Source organism: Engystomops pustulosus, chromosome 2 (genome assembly GCF_040894005.1).
Source record: "Engystomops pustulosus chromosome 2, aEngPut4.maternal, whole genome shotgun sequence".
Classification (NCBI taxonomy): Eukaryota; Metazoa; Chordata; class Amphibia; order Anura; family Leptodactylidae; genus Engystomops; species Engystomops pustulosus.
This window is the reverse complement of record NC_092412.1, coordinates 40,602,737-40,624,922: the sequence shown is the minus strand read 5'-3', so window position 1 is coordinate 40,624,922 and position 22,186 is coordinate 40,602,737. Positions and strand designations below refer to the sequence as shown.

The following is a 22,186-nucleotide window of genomic DNA, read 5'->3' as shown; positions in this document are numbered from 1 at the left end:
ATATATGTTAAATATTTCCAGAGTGAATTAAAGCATTGTTGGCTCAAGTTCATATTCTTTTGCTGTTGTTGGTTAATTTCGCCTTGTAGAACTCTGGGTATGGTCATGCCCAAAAATCAGACCATTATGGAAAGAAACATTCCATATTATTTCAAACACACTCAATCGCTTCAGAATTTTTAATGTCGCCATGTGACTACAAAAAAAGGGCCCACTGAGGCTCTGTCACCTGGATAAACCTGGAGCCGACCCTGCTCAGGGTACCTGCACACTTGAGTTTTTATGATATAGATTTTATTGGGATATTGTTATTATTGTTTGTTTAAAAAAACAGGCAAGTAAAAGCACCATAAAACTAGCAAAAATTCTACTTCAGAAAATCAGATTTTTAGTGACTTTTTATAACTTCTAGTTACTATATTTTTTTTGTTTTGCAACCAAAACACTAAAATACAAATGTTTTATTAATAATAGTAATCAAATATTTATTGTTGCAGGATTCATCCTCCTCTGAAACTGCTACAAACCTGAACTGCTCATGGCTATCACATAACATGTACACCGCAGCGCTGATGGTGGAAGTGAATATTTTTGAGTCAGTAAAATTGGACGTCCTTCAGAATATCAGCGAGACAGTGACTTACGCCTGGAAGCTAAAGAAAGACAATAATATCTCTTATGTGGTGGACAGCTCTAAGAACAGGTAGGGAAACTATCATTGTGGTGCTGGGTCCATATGACCAATAGGAATTGACACAACAACGACTCTGTCTCACATAACCCAAGATTTCTGTTCAATTCTGGATCACTACTGATCTGATGCTCTGTAAGAACTACAGCCAATTGTTGCATATATAAGCATATATAAGCTATGTATTGTCTATGATTCAAAGATTCAGTAATAGCATTTTGTACTAATGAAGAGATAGGAAGATAGTTCTAATAATGATAAAGCCTCCAGCCAGTAATGGATACAGGTGATTTGGGCGGTAGCTTGGAGCCTAACTCTTCTATGCTACCGAAACCACCCACCAAATTTTATACTGAGGAAGATCTTCACCCATGAAATATTCATACATCTGTTCCTGCTCTCAATACACATGGGTTCAAGAGACTTTTCAGAACCTTTGAAGCAGGCAGAAGGGACACATCCTCCAGTCCCCAAGAAGCTGATTCTAGTCCCATATGTAGGAAGTGATCCCAGACTTGTAGGGGCTGTAATATTCATACAGCCCATGGCCCATGGTGGTCTTAATCCGACCTGCCTCCAGCACACGACAGTAGGTGGCGACCATCAGCTAGCCACACCGTGAGGAGGCCGGACGGCTACACTGCAAATTATATAGTAGGTCTTGTTCCTGCCTGTGTCAGGCTCCGATGGAGATGGCAATGGTGACAAATATTACCTTTTTGCATGATCATGTATAAGAGGCCCAAGACCAATAGTAGCTGACTACTTTCTGGGTATCATCATGATTGGTATTAATCACTATGGTCATACAGTATATGAAGGTTCTTACTGACCCAGTGCTAACTATGAGTATCATTTACGTTAAAATTTTCTTTATTTCAGAAATCACATTTGTCTTGAATTGGTAAGAGTCACTCAACATCAAGCTGGATTATATGAGCTGTTCATACAAAGTGAAAATGCTGACTACTTCATTTACTTTGAAGTAAAAATAAGAAGTAAGTGACAAAATATGGAAGCATTGGATAGAACCACATGAAAATGATATGTATATGGTATGGCATCTATCCCCTATCCAGATAATAGGGAATTAATATCTGATCACTGTGGGTTCAACGGCTGGGACCTCCACCAAAAAACAGGGAATAGTAGTATCAAACCACACCAGGACACATTTGTTATTTGCAAAGTTATGTCTTGGTCCACCCTAATGCTAAACACAGCTCCAATCCTTCATCTTTACCTCTTGTTTCATCTATTGCGGCAACTGCAAACCTCACATAACACCAAGGGGGATGTGGGTTCTACCTAGTACCGCTTGACAGTTGTTAATTTACAAGGGTTTTCTGTGATTACATAGCATTTTAGATGTGGCTCAGGGGGTGGGGGCTAATTAAGATTAATCTTGATTTCGGATTTCTTGAGCCTTTGCCAATTTTCTAACTGTTTGCCTATCAATTCTTTCCTCTTGGTTCTGACCCATATGTAGGTACTACTCTAATATGTTTGTATTTTCAAGTCTTTGTATTCATGTTTGCACACTGTTGGTGAAGAAACTGGTGTCAACAAGTTGTCACTTACCACTTAGGGTGGGCTGGAAAATTAGGCAAGGTCAGAAGGGAAGCGGGTTGTAGCCTCAGAGCTCACTGTCCTTGTCTTTTCAGTCCATCCAAGAAGCTCTCTTACAGCAGCGTAACACCCCTGCTCTCTAATTTTCTTATAGTTTTTTTTATAAACTGTGATCTTATGCTAAATATTAAACATGATTCCTCCATCACCTCTCTACATATTTTGAGACTGAAAGTTATTTTTGTAAATGGAAAGAAATAATATTATTATTAAATAAAAAAGACTCTTTGGGAGTAATTAACAATAGCAATAAGGAACCAACATATGATAGAAGTTATTATAATAAAATATATTTATGTTCTCTTTCAGGCAAACCCAAAAAACCATATTTTACACTAACATCAAAATATGTGAGCTGTTTTTCTGAAGGTTATCCGAAACCGGTTATTTACTGGACAGCGTGTACTTCACCTGGTGAAAGGTATGAGAAGATGTAACCAACACATGTAACTTAGCTCAGTTATGGGACCAATGGATTCCAACAAAAGACCTTGATGGATCTCATTGACCTATGATGGGTCTAACTGGTTTTGGTAGAATCTGTTTTAATATTGCTGCAAACTAGAATATTCAACTCATCAAAAATACTAAAAACTTTTACCAACAGCCACAAATGACAGTGTGAATAGAGGTAAGACCAAATATGGTCTTATATTAAAAAATACTTTTCCACATCTTTGCTTTACACTCCTCTCTCTCTTTTAACACTGGTAGATGTTCACCACTTGTAGACATTGCTTGGCTATGCTCTCCATTAACCATACTACTGATTTTCTGATTATAGTTGCAAGAACAAGACTAACTCCATTCCGATTCCTGATTCTAAAAGTTCTGGAAATCTGCAAGTAGGAAATCAAATGGAATTAGTGGACCTTAACGAAAAGATTATATATTGTTGTGCAGCTAATGCTTTAGGAGGAGAATGCAGCAATCTATATACCATTGGTAATATATCACAATAGTGCTTCATGTCACCAATAATGTAATGCACTACACCATATAATTATATAATGTAATTATATAAATATATTAGTAATCTGTACATAGAATATATTGTCTCTGTCTGGAGAATAAAAGGTATAATCTTCAGAGGAGACAAGATTTCTTTACTATGAGAACTGTGAATATGTGGAATAGCCGAGCTCTGGCGCTATCATAGCAGGGAGAGCAGAGAGCTTCAAGAAGGGTCTTACATCAAAATAACATTGACAGTTATGTTATAGTATAGAGTTGTTTCCTGTCAGGCTTTCAGGTGTGGATCCTCTGGACCACTGCAGACGATGACACAAGCCACTACCTGGGACCGGAGTCTAAGTGGTACCCGGTCTTCACCAGAGACAAGTTGCGGCGGGGTACCACCAGGTCCTTCCTCAGTAGTGACTTGTCTGCAGTGGCGGCCAAGGACGAAGTACAGAAACAGCAGACAATCTCGTGGTCGAAGTCCAGGCACAAGGTCAGGGCAGGCGGCAGAGATGCAACGTCAGAGTCCGGTCAGGGGTCAGCAACAAGAGGTCCAAGCAGAGGGGTACGGGAACACAGCACACAGGACAGCAGCACGGAGGAACACAGGTACACAGGAACACAGAGGGACTCAGGTAACACTGGAACACGGAGGGACTCAGGAACGCAGGAGACTCAGGAACGCAGGAGACTCAGGAATCGCAGGCAAATCTCAGAATAGCTTTCTCTCAGTCTGTGAGGCACAAAGATCCGGCAGGGTTAGATGGGAGAGGCAGGTATAAATAGCCTCATGGGAAATGGCCAATAAGACGCCGGGACTAGGGAGCAGGGAGAGGTGAGAAGCGCTGGTGCTGCGCCTGCGGGGAGCAAGAGGCACGGGTGAGCCCGCGACCCGCGATATGGGTCGCTGGACCACCCGTGACATTTCCCTTACATCCATTAATTAGCCCTTTCCTTTATCGTCCCTTCTTTGGTTGAACTTAATGGACATATATCTTTTTATAACCGTACTAATTATGTAACTATGTAGTTCTCCATATTTTTTAATAAAATGAAGTAACCCTTTCACCTCCTAAAACTTCAATAAACTAATCACTAACTTGACAAAAACTGTATAATTTTTTCCTATGCAGAACATTTCTTCACTCTCTCTAGGAAGATGGAAATTCTATTCTATTCTACAAGATTCTAACATTCTAATATTGGTTTATTTTTAAGATCTGATGTCTAAAGCATCTCAACCCGAAATATTCCTCAAGACCGGGGAGTCCTTAGTTATACGGTGTTGGGCATGGTATAAGTCATATAAGTATAAAATTACATGGGATGCTGGGAGCAGAGAAATGGTAAGAATGAATATTCTTCTCTTCATAACATATCCGTGTCATTCATTTTGTTTTAGTGTTAGTTTGCATTTTTTTACGTTTTTTTTTAAAACAGAGAACTTCTGGAGTCATCATTGGAGTTGCCTGGAAAGAGCTTCATCCAGAATACTAGTAAAATAACTGGATATAGGTGTTGAAAGAGCCCATAAATTATTACTTCAACAATTTTTTCATAAAATGAGAGGCATAAGATAAAAAAAAAAATGAAATGTAGTTCCCTTGCTCTGGCTCCCCTTTTCCCATGTTGCAGTCCTTCGGCTTGCTACATAGCTGGATGGGTCAAGACTTGGCCCTGATCGGGCTCAGCGATCAAGTTTCACAACGCATGGAGTCCACAGAACCAGAGATACAGGCAATTAACAAAGTAGGTGGGAACTGGATTTTATCCAGGTTATTTAAAGAAGACCTGTCACCAAAATGTTACCCCTAACACCAGTAATACCTGCTGGTGAAGGGTTAAAAATCCTTCCCATATCACCTAAGATGATCTGCCACTGAGGCACTGTACCTTATTACAGCTGTTTTTCCGAAATGCAAATGAGTCAATTTCCGAATAGAAGAGTCATGTTTCCTCCAGGCTGCCAGTGTACCCATCCCCTTCCTCAGTGTGTTTTCAAATCTCAGCCTGAGTAGACAGGAAATCCACTTCCTTCCCTTACCAGAATGCTGTCCCTCTCACTGCATGGTGTATTTAGCACTGAGCACTGTGCAGATCTTCTCACCATTCATGCACCCCATGATGGGCATAGCCAAGTGGTGATGGGAGTAGCCTACATAGATAATAGCAGAAAAAGTTTGGAGTGGTGGGAGGAGGCAGCTTTTTAACAAAGGCACAGTGGAGTGAGTAAGGTATGTTGTGCCTGTCCTTGAAGACAAGTTCCCTTTAACTGTCTGTATCTCAGGTTATGTAGCTCACAGAACCCCCCCCCCTACCATTGAGATATGAAAGTTGAGATTCTTGAGAAGGTTAAGATTTGACACCAAAAACAAGTTTCTAGGTACTATAGAATGCAAGATTAGGACATCTGAAGTGACACTGCATCTAAACTTGACTCATCCCAGACAAAATATGACTCTTCTAAGCTTATTTTCACATGACTTTGGAGGAGATTTTTACAGATAAGGAGATGAGATTTCAGATGAAAGAGAATATTCTAGAAAGGACATTTCATACCCTAACTAAGGGACTAGTAGTAAATCTGACAGTCCGAGGCTTCACTGCCATGGCCGCCTTGTTCCTTGCCCCTGGCCCCACTCCCTTTATTTTTTCTGATATGCAAATTAGATTTTGTGACTCATGTCTGGTCTTTCTGACTCTTCTCTCTCTCAGGCTGGAAGTGAGCCACATCCCCTTATTCTGACTGACAGCTCTGTGCCTCTTCAAATCACTGCTCTGCCTTTTTGTACTTAGGGACCATCTGCCAAAATTCAACTACAGACATATAAACCTCTTTTTACTTATAGGAAATAGTGTGTCAATCTTTTTACATTGTGCCTTGTGTTACATTCATATCATGTGACCAGAATGACATCATCCCAGGTCCTTTAGCCTTCTAACAATAGGAAACTGTACACCATGGATGTGATTAAATGAAATCAAAGCAGGCTCCATGGAGGATGGAGAGGATTAGTTCATGGAGGCAGCTGTGACTTCATGTGGTCAGATACATGAATGGGGTACAGTTTGCTATTGTTAAGAGGCTAAAGGACCTGAGATGATGTTACTTTGGTCACATGACATGAACTGTAACCAGTAAAGAGGCATAAGGCATGGGGAGGATAAGATGGGAGGGGCCGGATGAGCAGCACACGCCCCCCTCTGATGCCAGGGAATATACGATAAATGGTGATTTATGTGGATGCAAAACCATTTTTAGCTAAAATAAGGATGTCAGTCAGTTATTAGGGCTCTATAGGAATCTGTAACTGGTTGTATATGTGCAAATATGGTGATAGCTTCCTTTTTATGAAGCGCATGACGCTGGTTGAGTTGTTTAAACGCTGGTCTTAATACATTGGCCCCATTGAGCAGTAAACAGCAGCCTCCTCCGCTTTTGACACTGCAGGACAAATAACTATAATTCTACTAATAATGAAACAGTTTGCAAGAAGTTCCCTACTGAGACTATCCTGACATTTACCTCCCAGCAAGATTTTTCAGAAGTTGTGTCTTTTTTCTTCAAACAAACTTCTTATATTGATCATGCAATCTTATTTTTTAAGGTTTTAAGTTCCCTTTAAGTATTGAAACTGTCATAAGGTGCATCATACTGCGCAGTCATTACACACAAATACTGTGAAGTGTGTGCCTTCAATATAAATCTGGGATAACATTGGTTGATTAGTGCTTGACTAGTGATGCTTTACTTAGCAGCCATTTGTAATTTTGAGCTTGTGTAATGTGTAAGCCAGCCAGTCCCAGCTTTCCCAAGGTCCTGAATGGTATAATTGTCTTATCAGCAAAACCACTCAGCTCAGGGATTAAACAAGATATGTTTCTGCATCAGTGTAGCTGCAGCATTCTCAAGGTATGTTTGCTTCATAATGCATCAAATCAAATGGTAGGTTTCCTTGAAGTGACGCATGTGTACCAACATTTTCCCTAGGATTGTTGCTCCTCGGGGACGTCGTGGGGAGTGACGATTATGGGAAAAAATGGTGGAGCGCACGTGCGGCTTTTAAATGTTGACATCCAGTGGCGTAACTTGAAGCTGACGCACCCTAGTCCATAATTGGTGCCAGGCCCCTGACTAGAATGTAGGGTTTATAGTACTAGTCTTCTCATATGGGAAAGTGACATCTGTATGACCTCCTAAACCTCTTTGGCTTGGTTGTGACCGCCCTTTCTGCTTCCCCTCAAGTTACTCCCTTGGTAACACCCATTGCAGATGTATCTGGTGAGAATGTGCATTCAGGTTTGGGTAATCAAAACTAATTTTCAGGTTGTGTTCAGCTGAACTCGGCAATCCCCAATCTGAACTGGTCTGCTCATTCCCATTGGCTGCTTCAGGGTGTTCCCTTATATGGACAGTAACTTCCCTGAGGCTTCGCTCACTATGAAGTTCTACAATCAAGATTATTCCACTGCAAAACCATCCTATTTATTTGCAGCGGAATAAACCGATCCGTGAAACAATGGCCCAAGTTTATCAAAACTAGTGCAGTCTGTACTATGTGCATTTTGCCCGTGCAACATCCCCCACCGGGGCCTGGCATTTTCTTCGGTGGCTGTGGACAGCCAGGGCCAAGAATACCATAGTGGCTGGCTTATGCGGCCTTGGGCACATTGTGGTCATGGTCTCCAGGAAGTGGTGTGTGCAAGAAATATGGAGGGAGAGGCTGATGAAAGAGGTTTCTCCCTGGGGCAACTGTGGGTGATGGAGGTTGGGGAGCCCGTGATGGTGAAGCAGCCTGATCCAGGGATCACACAAAGGCACATTGCACAAATCAACTCATGGTTCTTTATTTGAACTGGAACAGCAGGCAACAGCCTAACATCAGCAGCAGGTTCAGCCTAGCTGGAAAGCTGGTAGGAGATAGCTGGTCCGCAGAAAGGATTGCTCACAGCCTGGTAGTAGCTTCAAGTTGGACTGGTAGATGGTGCCGAGTTTGGACAGTGGACCTCTGCTCTGGGGCTTAGTCTACGGACTTGCCAAAGGTGTCAGGCAGCTGGCCTGAGGCACCTCTGCTTCCTGATTGTGACACGGGCTTGTGCAGCACAGGCAAGTGCTGCACTCTCCTCTGCTTCTGCTTAGACTGAAGAACATGTGCAAAAGACCAAAGACCATGTGCTCCCACCCACAAGGGGTTTTTATACTTCCCTAGTGAGGTGGCAGCACTATCCAATTAACTTCCAGCTTGCTTTACAGTAAGAACACAGCATATCATTGGTGATAGACAATGTTAACTGTTGCCCTCCCAAGCAGTGGTCCCAGCGGCAATTATAAAATTCCCCATTTTTGGAGACCTCCTAGAGAGGTGATCATGGAGAGGGCACTATTCGCAACAACTACCTACCCTATGCATTGCCAGGGTTGTTGCACCATTATATGTCAATGGGTATGCTCAGCGTGTATTACGGAGCTTTCCCTGGCACATATACGCTTAGCATCTACCAAAACAATCCCATGTGAACCAAGCATTACACAAAACACATGATACATGGTAGATATAATTAAGATATATAATTAATCTTATTACATATAATTTGATATCTTATTATATAATAATTTTAATATTATTCGTGTGATAAGTGTACTGTAGTAATGTATGCATTGGTAACAATCATCGGATTAACCCTATCATATTTTGGAAGCCTTTTGCCCAATGTTATGGATTGTCTCTTTGCTGTATTTAATACATCTCTTACTTTAATCGTTACATTGTAGAATACGTCCTATGAAATGAGCTCATATGTATCGAACCAGGAAATGGTGAGAGTCTTGTATGCTTCAGTAAGTGGAGGAGTCGGCAGGAATATCACATGTGAATCCAAAGTTCATCCAAAAAAGTCTATAAGCCTTAAAGTAATAGGTAGGAACGCTTCATATTTATATGTGTACCACTGATTTTTGTCTGTATCTGTACAATTATCAGGTAGTATCAAGTTTTATCCACCTTATTGGTCGATATCTATGAGCCATGTAAGTCATAAGCTTGGGTATTTATAGACAATCTAATAGATAGTAAGTAGTGGCTTTAGGGAGACGGTGGTCCTGGTCCCTTTAACTATTGGGCCACCCTGCACACATTGGTGCTTATTTACTAAGGGGCCGCGGATCGCACTTTCGTTGGATTTTCGAATCTTTGGGGGATTTGCGTCGTTGTGACAGGTATTTAACTGGGGATTGTGTCGCACGCGATCGGATTGTGGTGCAGCTGCGCTGGCTTTCATGCGACAGAAATTGAGTGCATGCAGGGGGAAGATCTAACTGATTCGGACTGAGCGCGGGATATAAGATTCAAATTGCGTCGCAAGACAATGCACTTACATGCACCAGGAAGAAGAAGGTGAACTCTGTCGGACCTGAGCGGGGAATCGACGCATGCACAGTACATGATCGTCGGACAATGCACTTTCGGGGATCATGACAGGACAGGTAATAAATGTGCCCCATCATACCTATTGTATGTCCAGTCATGTATATTATCTTTATACTGTGAAATCATTGTGTGTATTACATATAAAGAGCCACAAAGACACTGCATATACCTGCCTGATCCTTCGTAACTATTCCTCCTGGTTTCTGAAGCCTCTGTTGTTTGTCATGGTTTGGGATTCTTCATTGTTTACTTGCTTTAGCAATAATACATTATTTATTACTATTTGTATGTGAAGGGTATTCTAGTTTGAGCAAATAAAAGTAGACTAATGTTCTCTAGACTAATGTTCTCTTGACTATTGTTTGGTTTCTTGTAGATACTGGATTTATTGAGATGAACACTTCAAGCATAGAACAGGCCATTGACCCACAGCAAGACTTTTGCTTTGTTGCAGAGTTCAGGTCCTATCCGGCTGTGAGATGTGTGTGGATTCACAATACAAATGTCTCTCCGTGTTCAGTCCTTACTGATGAAAATGGAAAAAGGTAATCTATCCATAAGCTCTATCAAAATGTCAGTTCCTCGGTTGATCCATAAACAATGAGTTTTGATGGTCATCTTCCTACAGTAGACTTGCTTTTTTCACTAAATTGGATTTTCTAATTCTTAAAACAAGCTGGTCTGTGTTTTAAAAGGGGGTTCCTGTTATGACAAAATAATACCTATTCCCAGGATAGGATTAGTTGTAAATCTGTGGAGGTCTGAAAGCCTAATAGCAGTCCCTGGAGTATTTGTCCCATACAGTTTAATAAAGCAGCTTCCATCAATTCATGATTGGAGAACCTCAACCAATCTATAAATTGTCATCTATCCTGCATACTGGGAATACAAGTCAACCTGTAAAATTGTGCATGAAATCCTATCTGTGGCCAATATTCTCCCTTCAACTGACCCAACAACAAATACTGGTACCAAGAAGATTGGAAGTCCCTCTTTATTGTCTCTTCAGGGTAATATCAAATTTGGTGGATGGTTGGGTGTCTATGGGTCCCCTAGACCATTCTGGACCTGGGCTACAGCCAAACCACCAAGGTTGTATTCCAGTAATAAGATGGAGCTGGTCCCATATTGCCCAATCTAACAACTTTAGTACATTGTAGAACATCTCCTTCCTCTGCCAAGCAAGAGAGCCATCAAACAAATAAATCCAGCTACCAATTCTTCTGCTTCCAATCACTTCCGCCTTTATAACCTGCCAACATACTGAACTAAACTTTAACCCTTCCACCCCCTTTTCACTATCTAACTTTGAAAGCTCCAAATACCTCCCTTGTGAAGTTCTCCATCCGCTAAGCTACACACAGATCCAGGGATTTCTTATAATAACCAAGAAGAGTAATCCAACACTTGTTCCAAAGGGTAAAACTGTTCCTTTATTTTGTCACTTTAAAAAATTGATGTTAATCCTACAACGAACTACACATTATACCATGCAAAGTTTTGAGACCGTGTATGGGGTTTGAAAAGCGCAAGTTTATTGTATGATGTACATCTTTTTCTCATAAGACAGAATACAGAAAAAGTTTGAGACTTTGGAATTAGTGTTGGATTACCCTTCTTCATTTTGGATTCAACATCATCATATTACTCATCCATGACTCGTGAATTCTAGAATTTATTATGTAACATTAAATTAACTTAATTTTTTTTATTTTTTGGACAGCAAATCTGAATACTGCCACCATAAAAACACGCCTGGAGAATACACGTTCTATGCTGAAAATGACGACGTGCAACTCAGCAAAAAATTCACTTTGAATTTACTCAGTGAGTTCTCATAAGTGTATTATTTGATATCATAAGCCTGCAATTACATGTGATTTCAATAATGGATCCCTCTATGAAAGAATAGAAGCTGTCACGTACCCCCTGTTGTTTGGGAGTCAATGGGGCACATTTACTTACCAGCCCCGTCATGATCCCCGATCCGGAATATCCGACGAGGATTCAGAGCTGCCCTGATTCACTAAGATCGTGCATCCAATTTCCTGCATCTGTCGCTTCCCCCGGTGAGGTCCGCCGGAGTTCACCTTCTTCTCCCGGTGCATGTGAGTGCTGATCTTGGGACACAATTTGAATTTTAAATTCCGCGGTTTGTCCAAATTAGTCGGGTTGTCCGACGGCCACACCCCCCGATTTGTGGCGCATGAAAGCCGGCGCTGATGCGCCACAATCCGATCGTGTGCGGCAAAAACCCGGAGAAATTCAGCGCAAATCAGAAATAGTCGGGAAATACATCCAACGGACCCTTAGTAAATGTGCCCTAATGAGTTCAGTCCAACCCCACTCTCATCCTCAATTTGACAAGTGTAGCACAACTTTCTGTTCATATATCCTGCCCAGCCTGTAGTAGTCAAGCTCCTATTAACAGTATAACGCAGATCTAAGGTTTGTGTACATTTTTATTATTAGAAAAACCTGAGGTGGAATGTAAGATGACCAACGAGAAGAGCATCTCCTGCAAGTCACAAGGTTATCCAATGTCAAAATGGTTGTGGCTGAAGAGTGATAGTGGATCCACGTATGTTACATAGGAATAATAAGTTTTACTGGATGTCTTTTCATCCTAGTGAGTTATTTATGAGGATTTTATTGACAGATGTCAACTTGAAATCAAGAATGGTGTCACCAAAGGAGAATCGGAAAGAAAGGGACACAACTGGATTTCTACAAGCTCATTGGATATAGAGAACCAGGCAGAAACTACCATCATCTGTGGCTGTGCCATCAATTCTGTTGGAAGAACATGTACTGAAGTTTTAGTGAAACAAAATGGTATGTTCACTCCTTGTCTGCTGTTTCCTATTTGTATGTAACAAGATAGGAGACCTCTATGGTCATTCAACACAGTGCAGAAGAGGTTTGAATAACAGTGGATCAGAAACCTTGTCTAGACAAGTGGATAGACAGAGGGATGGATTCCTTATAACATTCCATTTTCCTCCTAGTTGATGCAGTTATGTGGCCTATCAAAAGTAAAAGGTAATCAAAATAATTGCAAAACGAGAAAAAAAATTGAAAAGTAAAAAAATATATGTATTTTTAACAATGTTTAATATGAACGTCTTTATTATTGGAACAAAATAAAATGTAAAATGTATACATACAAAAACTATAACATGTAACAATAGAAAAATATCAGCTCATCCCACAATAAATAAAAAGCCCCACAAAGATTGATTCATAGAAAAATAAAAAAAATGATATTGCTCTCAGAATACAGTGATCCAAAAACAAATTATTTTAATGAATGTGACGCTTCCCTGCACTGGCCCAACAGAGTTCACCAACTTTTTTATGGTGCACCTTTAACATAGGGCGAGCGACAGACTTTGCATGTGAAATACGGCGCCTGGTTTAAGCGCCAGAACACCCCCTAATTTGTGTCACATGGAGGCTAGCGCAGCTGCACCACAAAAGGGTCGTGTACGACACAAATGTTGTCTCGGACACATCTTAAATACCTGTGCAAGCAGTTTACACCTAAAAGAACATGATGCTCCGGGTGGTTTGCGGTTTGATGGTATTTTTGGTTCAACCTGGTTCGGTGATTCATGGCCCTCATCGTGTCATGATCAGAGTTGGTGCAATAATCTGGTTTGACTGCATTGGCTTGTCCTCTGATACCTTCAACATAATGGGGCTCATTTAGTAAGGGTCACGCAGTGCACTTTCATCATACTTTGCACCTTTTTCGGGAATTGCACGGCATTGACAGGTATTTAACAAGTGTCTGCGCTGGCGTTGTGTCACACGCGATAGTTTTCTGTCACAGCTGCGCTGCTTCCATGGACGCAAATCATAATTAATATTGGGCCAAAGGTGTGTAACAGCAAAAATAATCACATGGATATTTACCTGCTAGTGATCCTGTACCATAGAGAGATGCAGGGAGTACGGACAAGGCGACATAAATGCACCAATTACGTCCTACAGGAGAAGTGCTGGTGGGCAGGAGAGGAGCTCTGGCAGGTAAGTATTCGTGACATTATTTTTGCCTCATACACAGAGAGGTTAAGGCAGTGGTATACCTGCTGGTATATGCTCTCATAATGAGTGGTATGTGTGTCTTAAAGGGGTATTCCCATCTGGGCATTTACATTTCATTTCATTCATTTGCCGTATGTAAACATTTCTTCAATTGGATGTTATTAAAAAAAAATGTTCCTGTGTGAAGATAATTTCTCATAAATGTAGCCATGTGGTCCCTTAGAAACAAGATAGCATCCTCGGATACGACCACCCCACATTTTGGCAGCAGTGGCCATTGAGTACTGCCTGACCTCCTGGCTTCAGCAATCATTACCACAGGACGGCTGTGGGACCTTTAGTAACTCCCAGACATTTCATATACAAAAACTTTGTGTTTCTTTGTGCAATCTCTCCAGAAGAGGTGGCCGTATCCAAGGACTCAGTCTTGTTTCTAAGGGACCATATGACTACATTTATGAGAAATTATCTTCACACAGGTAATTTTTTTTTTTATAACATCTAATTGAAGAAATGTTTATGTATGGCAGATTAATGAAACTGAATGTGAATGCCCAGATGAGAATACCCCTTTAAATACTATTTTTGGATTGTGTTTCCCTCCCTTTTATCATTTTGATCTCTTGTTCATTATAGTTGGTGGGGTTTTTAGGGGTTCTTGTCTTACACACCTGTTAAATTGTCTCTTGTACAATTTAATATCATATGTATGTGGTTAGATTTTTTACTTTAAATAAAGTTGGATATGTTTTAAAAATATTGACCAAAAATTATTAATTAATTAACATATAATAAATCTGTGGTTGACCCTCAAGTCAACCCACAAGTTCATGGTTTAGTAATGGCGTCTGTGGGGTTTATTTTATTATTTGGTAGGTTCGGTATTAAAAGGGCAATTGCTCTGGGTTGATTGTGATCATTTAATTTAGCAGCCTGTGTGTGGATATACGGTGTGCATATGCTGTATGTGTGTATATGGTATCTAAATGCTTTATGTATGAATAGGTTGTGTAGATACTGTATGTGTGTATATGATGTGTATATACTGTATGTACGTGTATGATGTGTATATACTATTTGTGTGTATCTATGAATGTATGTGTATATGAGTGTATAAAATGTGTACTATGTCATTACAAAGAAGTGTATCATACAACAGCTACTAAGATAAATTTAGTAAACCTTTCTTCAGTACAAAAAGCAGACCTACACGAGTATAAACACTTAAAACAGTACATAATTACACAAGTCATACAAGAGTTGTGGTAGATAAGCTGCCCACCTAACATCACCCTCTATAGCTGAAAAACAGTGCAATCCCACCCCCTATCTAATACATGTGTGCTAGTGAATGCTAAATCCTGGAAGTTAACACTAACCCGAAGAATAATCCTAATTGCTGCTCTTAATGCATATTTAATAGATCATCAATATTGCATCAATAATGTCTGACAATGAAAACAGTATAGAGACATGTACGGCAGAGTATTACAAGACAATACCAAATATTGGAGGACAAGCTGTAGTGCTGGGTCTTGATAGAGGATGATGTGTGTATGATTATATATAATATATATATATACAGGCAGTCCCCGGGTTACATACAAGATAGGGTCTGCAGGTTTGTTCTTAAGTTGAATTTGTATGTAAGTCAGAACTGTATATTTTATCATTGTAATCCCAGCCAGAATTTGTTTGGTCTCTGTGACAATTGGATTTTAAAAATGTTGGGTTGTCATAAGAATCAGGATTAACACTAAAACTTAATTACAGACACCTTTGATAACTCTTACACCTTATCATTGTAGGCTAGGACTAAGCACAATAAATTACCAATATCCACAGGTCCGTTTGTAACTAGGGGTCGTATGTAAGTCGAGTGTTCTTAAGTAGGGGACCGCCTGTATATATATATATATATATATATATATATATATATATATATATATATATATGTGTGTGTATGAGTATATATATATATATATATATATATATATAAATATAAATGTGTATGTATAAATCTATCAATTTATGTATGTTTATACATGTATGTATGAGTTGTATGTATCAGTGTATAAATGTGTACATGTGTATATGAGTGTACAAAGAGTGTATATAAAATGTGTGTATATTAAAAACTCTGCAATACATATCCAATAACATGACACAACCCCCTACTAAAACCTTATAGTGCTTCATATGTACATATGGAGCCTGTTGTTTGTACTGTTTATACTGTCAAAATAAAACCACAAAAAATAACCCCCTCAGAAATTTCAGAATATTACAAATTTGAATGCATTCTTAGAACCACTAAAATAGTGTCATTTAAAATGCACCTCACCATGTAAAAAAACAAACTTTATCAGGGAAAAAATGTGGCTCTTGGAAGAAAGCTTTGAAAAAGGTAAAAAGGGTACAGATCTCAGCCACGTTTCGATAAATGTCTTCCACCAGCTGAGCATGTATAAGTACCTGTACCTTTGCCTTCTTTGAGAGCTTCAGCCTTTCCCTGTGCTCCCCATGCTGACCTCTGCATATATACACAACTTCCTGTTTCTCACTGCTCCACACCCTCCTAATAGCGTCACCCACTGTGCCTCTTTCTCTCACAGTCTATCTCACTGACAGACAAAGGGAGAGAGGAGGGGGGAGCAGGCGGAGTCATAATCTCCTACTGCAGCTCCTCCTATTCATCAGTGCTTTGATTTCTTAATAACAAATCACAGAGAGTCTGCGTCCAGTACAAAGTAAATAGCAGGAATGCTGAATCATTTGATGAACAACCAGCGATTATTATTAAGGCAGTAAAAGCATATGCCTAACATATATAAAAGACTGACCCCTTTAAAACCTCATGTATATGGCAGGGGTTCACAAACATAACCTTAGGTACCTCGTATTCTCCCGATGCCCATTATAATAAAAAACCAGAGACCTTGATTATTGACAAGTTGATTTGTTTTTACCACTAATATTTCTGTTACAGAAAAAAGGAATTTTATCCTCCTGACTGTGATTGGATTATGTGGCTTGTCTTTTGCCATTCTATTTGCACTGGTTCTGGCCAAGTACAAGAAGGTACAGTCTTCTCCTTTCTAACTTTATAATTTCTTGGTGTTTTCTGGGTTCTTGGCAATTTGGATACTAATGACCCATTCTTAGGTAAGCCAGTAATAGCTGAGGGATGATGACACCATTTTGGCTAGGTTGGCTTTATAGTTAAAGACTCCATCCGCTGGCTATGCCAGGAGATGTTGAGTAGTAGTAGAGCAGTAGTCTCTTGACAAGGAGGATGGAGCCGTCTGCTTCTGGGTTTTTTCACTATAGAGCTTCCATCTATCCAATTTAGTTGACTTATCCTGACTAGCCAGATAACACAGGACCCATTTAAATACTCAGCAATAATCTACAATGTCTTTTCCCCATTTTTGACCAGAAATACAAGTACCAAAGTCAGCTACAAATGATACAATACACTGGACCGTCGGACAATGAATACATCTTTATTGATTTTAGCGTTTTGCCCTACGATGTGAAAAAGTGGGAGTTCCCGAGGGAGAATCTGGAGTTTGGTGAGATATATATCTTGTGAAATTTACACACCAACCAACAGCCGAGAATAAACTATTATTCTGCATATTTTAGGTGATACCATCGGATCTGGAGCATTTGGGAAAGTGGTTACTGCTAAAGCCTATGGGATTAGTAAATCAGGCGTGTCCCTGCAGGTGGCTGTCAAAATGCTGAAAGGTAACAAGAGAGAGGTGGTTCTGGTCAGGGTCGGCTCCAGGTTTCAGTAGGCCTCTGGGCGACAGAGACTCAGTAGGCCCCTTTGCAGTGAACTAACATGGCGGCATTAAAAATTCTGAAACTAAAACAGTCGACTGTTCCCTAAAATATTCCCGAGACAAAACACCCCCCTCATGGTTATTTTCATAGTTTCAATGGTTATTTTCACCCCCATGGATTCCTTACACACAGCCTTATGTGGGCCCCCCCGAGCAGCTTTAATCCCCGGCACTTGCCCAGGTATGCCCAGTGCTGGCTCCGGCCCTGGTTCTGGTATCTATATAACAGGTTGTTGGTTCCCAAACTTTTGACCTCCCTATAATTAGCAGATTAAGCTGCAGAGCTGCAACAAATACTTTTTTAATGAGTGCACAGATAAATAAAGTCGGTTGTGCCTGGTATCACAGTTCAGGCCCATTTACTGCAAACACTCTTCAGCAATGGGGAGTTCTTCCTCTTCCATATCATGCTGCCTACAGATAAGACACTATTTACAATCAGCTCAGCTCCTCCTGCTCTATAACATGCAGGAGAATTCCAGTCAAAGAGGATATTTATAATCTCTCAGATTTGGGGATTTCTAAGAGCTCCAACCAATCACCAGTCTTGAACTGCAAAAAGGATAAGAAATGGAACATTTAATATAAACATCATTAAGATTAACCCACCTATTCACAGGTATAGGATATTGTAGGCATAATACCATTTGGTGACATTAGAGGCCAGCAAAGGATAGCAGATAAAGAGGATTCCCAGTGTTAAGTAAAAACTCCTAGGCTTAGCGCAATAGAGATGGTCACACTCCATTAATTAGCCAGGAAACCAACTGGAAGAAATTTGTTAGTAATGACCCATCCAGCAGGCCATTACACCTGCAGACAGGACACTATGTACAATCTTCTCAGCTCCTTCTGCTCTTTAACCTTTTTTTAACCTGATGCCTGCAGAATCTATTGTGTTATTTTTATATAACATGTTCGATTTAACAGGGCACCATATCTTCACAGCTGTAACACATTAGGTATCATGTCATTTTTTTAGAAAATCCTGATGTTTCAGAAAAAGATGCCTTAATGTCTGAACTGAAGATGATGACTCAGATTGGACACCATGACAATATAGTGAATATGTTGGGAGCTTGCACTGCGTCAGGTAAAAGTCGCATCATTCACCTTCCTCCTCCTGACACATATATATATATATATATATATATATATATATATATAATTGCCAGTGATGTCCTATCCATTTGCACTACAGGTCCTATATATTTAATATTTGAATACTGTCCACATGGAGATCTTCTCAACTATCTGAAAGGCAGAAGAGATTCTTTCCACCAGACATGGCAGGATGTTGTCAAGGAAAATAACTTCACTTTTTACCATAATTTCAACCAGGATGAGAAATTCAGGTATTATTCATAAACTTATTTTATATTCTCTTGTAATCGGTGCCCTATTAGATGTCAGACTGTATTACAGAACCATTCAGATTATCAGGATTTACCTCAGATTCTGTCCCAGCTGAACCTCAGTATGTAATAAGCACTAGGCCCGACTCCATAGGAAGTTACTTATCCCCCTGTATGATTCTTACTTTACTTTATTTTCCATGAATATATATGTTACATACTTCTAGAGAAAGAGCTGTGACCGTGTTAAGCAACTGCTCCTATACATGGTTGACTTCAGTACAAGAATGTGACAAAAATCTACACGACCACGACATATCACTCATACAACCTGAAGGTCTACAAGAAGAAGGTATGGAATTACACAAACATCGGTCATGTGTTTTTACCTCTCTTTGACATTTCTACGTTTCTCCATGTAATTGAAAGACACTCTAAACATTATAAGACAAATTTCAAGACATGAAATATGTGTACAATATTTAGGTCAGCTATTAAAACATAAAAATGGTATGGTCCAGGTTTGACCATGCAAAGAGGCCAATAAGACAGGCCATGAACCAAGAGACCTATGAAAAGTCTGATACTATTGCAAATGTTCAATAATAACAAAGGATAGGTAACAAAAACTTTCAGACAAGTTGTCTTAAAATGCAGGATTTGATTGCAATTCTGAAACAGGGAGCTGACTCCTCCCCCATTATGCCTGTGCCCCTGCTGTGTGCAGTTGGGCCTGGTACAATGGGGCACATTTACTTACTCGGTCCAGTCTCGATCCAGCGGCGCTTCTTCCCGGTGCATGTGAGTGCTGATTTTGCGACACAAATTCTTTTTTAAATTCTGTGTTTTTTCTGTCGGGTTGTCCGACGGCCACGCCCCCAATTTCTCTCACATGAAACCAGCCCCGATGCGCCAAAATCCGATCGCGTGCGCCGAAATCCCGGGGCAATTCGGTGGAAATCGTCGGGAAACCCGACAAAAGTGCACGATTTGGACCCTTAGTAAATGAGCCCCAATGTAATGATGTCATCCCACTGGCTTCACAGCCACACACAGCTGTGACAGAGAAAAGACAAGTATCTGATTATTTTATTTTTTCATTTGACTTCAAAAATAAAAGCGTAAAAAAGAGGGCATAAGTTAGAGGATTGGCATAAAGTAGGGCATTAAAAGTTCTGGGCTACCAAAAAGGGGGCATTATAAATTTAAATTTTAAATCCCGCGCTCAGTCCAAATCCGTCAGATCGTCCGACGGTCCGCCCCCCGATTTGTATCGCATGAAAGCCAGCACTGTTGCGGCAAAATCCGATCGCATGCGCCACAATCTGCTTTTAAATGCGGCGCAAAACAGTAATGATCAGAATATCTGACGTTTGTGCGGTCCGCGGACCCTTAGTAAATGAGCCCCATAGTCTATCCCAGGGTAGACAATCCCTTTTAGTAAATGTGTTTCCCTTGAATAAACTGCACCAAAACTAAATGAAGGTCTCAAGGCAAACCATAAAAAGAAGTCCAGGGCTCAAATCTTTCCCCACTTTTCTGCGTTTCATCTCCCTAGATGTCAAGATTTGAGTCTTGAAATGGGAATTTTTCAAAAAAAGCTAAATCTCCTTTCCTCTCCTTTTTCCAAGAAATGAAATACCAAAACATCAGGAAGTACGATGAGGAGGAGCTGAAAATCCTCACTTTTGAAGATCTTCTCAGTTTCTCATATCAAGTGGCTAAAGGGATGGAGTTCCTTGAATCAAAGTCGGTGAGTTTACTCCGTGGCTTCTGTCAGACAAGGATGTTCCTGAACTTGTGACCCTTGGAGCTGTTACTATTTCAGGATGTGTTGTAGTAATGGACTGAACACTCGTCTGCCTCGAGGCTTAACGTCCGGTAAAGCTGGATGACGCATTTTCCATGAGAAAAGAAACATTGACTCAATATAGAAGAGAAATGTCTGAAATTAGCCTCGGCGATGACATGACGCTTGTATGTTTACAATAACATGTGCTTTCTATTTGCGTGTCCTCATTTACATGTGTCCTTCCTGTGTGATGACTACGTGCAGCCTCTATGTAATGGCACAAATAGGTTACAACTCAGGGAGGACTAGAAGCTGCGTGGAAGAGGAGGTGGGGGTCCATCTGGCCAAATGATCCCTGCCAGGAATTTAGACACTACCCGAATCTTTATTATGTCTATTTAAGATGCCCCCCACCATGCGTGTGTTGGCAAAACTGTGAAGCCAGCATGTCTTTGCAGTATTTAGAAAGCATCTGGCTGTTTTGCATGTGTTCCTCTTGGTTGGCAATTCTTAGTTTGTAAAACAGGTGCAACATCTTCTGTGCCAAAAACTTACGTCAGACAATGTGAAATCTCTAAGCCATGATGCCTACTAAGCTTCAGTTTAGTCTAAGGGGATCCTTGGTCTTTACACTTAAAGGGGTTTTCCAGGCTATCATTGGGTTATGCTTAGGAAAAGGTCATTAAAGGGGTTGAACAAAGTTAGCAAATTATCTCCTCTACAGAATTATGGATTATCTCCTTATCTCCGGAATAGGAAGCTGATTGTGGATGGTCTGACTGCTGAGACTCCCACAGGTCATGAGAATGGGGCGAAAGAGCAATCTGGAGGGTGGTCACCCTCTTATCACTAATGGGAGCATGTCTCCTCCCGCTTCATTCAATAGTATGGAAAGGTTACAAATTTCTGACACTACCATACTCTTGAAAGGAGCGGCAGGAGATGTGTTTGACCTGCAGCTCTACCCATTTGTGTGAAGGGGACCCCTGTTGTTTAGATTTTTAGGGGCCTGTGGGGTATTGCTCAGGTATAAGCTAGGTAGCGGTCGCAGACAGAGGGAAAGAGACAGTTCTCAGTTCAGTTCAGTGTTTATTCACACCACAAAACAAACGGAACAAAAATCCAGCATTGTCTTCATGCTTGTTTAAAACATAAACATACAGACCAGGCTTGGCCTTCTCACCCAGTACCAGGGTCTTCACAAATAGTCCAAATTGTTGGTGTATGTTCACACCTTGCAGAAGCTGCTGCATAGCACTTAGTCCATTTAAAGTCCAAAACAGCCAACCTGTCCTCCTAGACAGGACACGTGTTTGCTCTTGGAACAAGCTTCTCCCTCTGAGACTAGAGCTCACTCCACTCTCTTGTGCACACTTCCAGCTCAGCTTTGTTAGCTGGAACACCCTGAAAACCCGGTTTGGACCGGTGCT

At 40.5% G+C, this 22,186-nt stretch overlaps 1 protein-coding gene across 1 annotated transcript in view; it reads left to right on the top strand.

Moving 5' to 3' along the window:
* The window catches only part of FLT3 (fms related receptor tyrosine kinase 3), a 59,380-nt gene that overhangs the window by 25,254 nt on the left and 11,940 nt on the right, over nt 1-22,186 (top strand). The window contains exons 3-19 of the mRNA XM_072134347.1: nt 498-703; nt 1,574-1,689; nt 2,630-2,741; nt 3,105-3,265; nt 4,499-4,626; nt 9,054-9,198; nt 10,085-10,253; nt 11,432-11,535; nt 12,181-12,289; nt 12,368-12,543; nt 16,748-16,839; nt 17,198-17,333; nt 17,407-17,511; nt 18,592-18,702; nt 18,811-18,964; nt 19,192-19,316; nt 20,596-20,717. Of these exons, the coding sequence (XP_071990448.1) occupies nt 498-703; nt 1,574-1,689; nt 2,630-2,741; nt 3,105-3,265; nt 4,499-4,626; nt 9,054-9,198; nt 10,085-10,253; nt 11,432-11,535; nt 12,181-12,289; nt 12,368-12,543; nt 16,748-16,839; nt 17,198-17,333; nt 17,407-17,511; nt 18,592-18,702; nt 18,811-18,964; nt 19,192-19,316; nt 20,596-20,717 (2,271 nt within the window). The remainder of the gene's footprint in view (nt 1-497; nt 704-1,573; nt 1,690-2,629; nt 2,742-3,104; nt 3,266-4,498; nt 4,627-9,053; nt 9,199-10,084; nt 10,254-11,431; nt 11,536-12,180; nt 12,290-12,367; nt 12,544-16,747; nt 16,840-17,197; nt 17,334-17,406; nt 17,512-18,591; nt 18,703-18,810; nt 18,965-19,191; nt 19,317-20,595; nt 20,718-22,186) is intronic.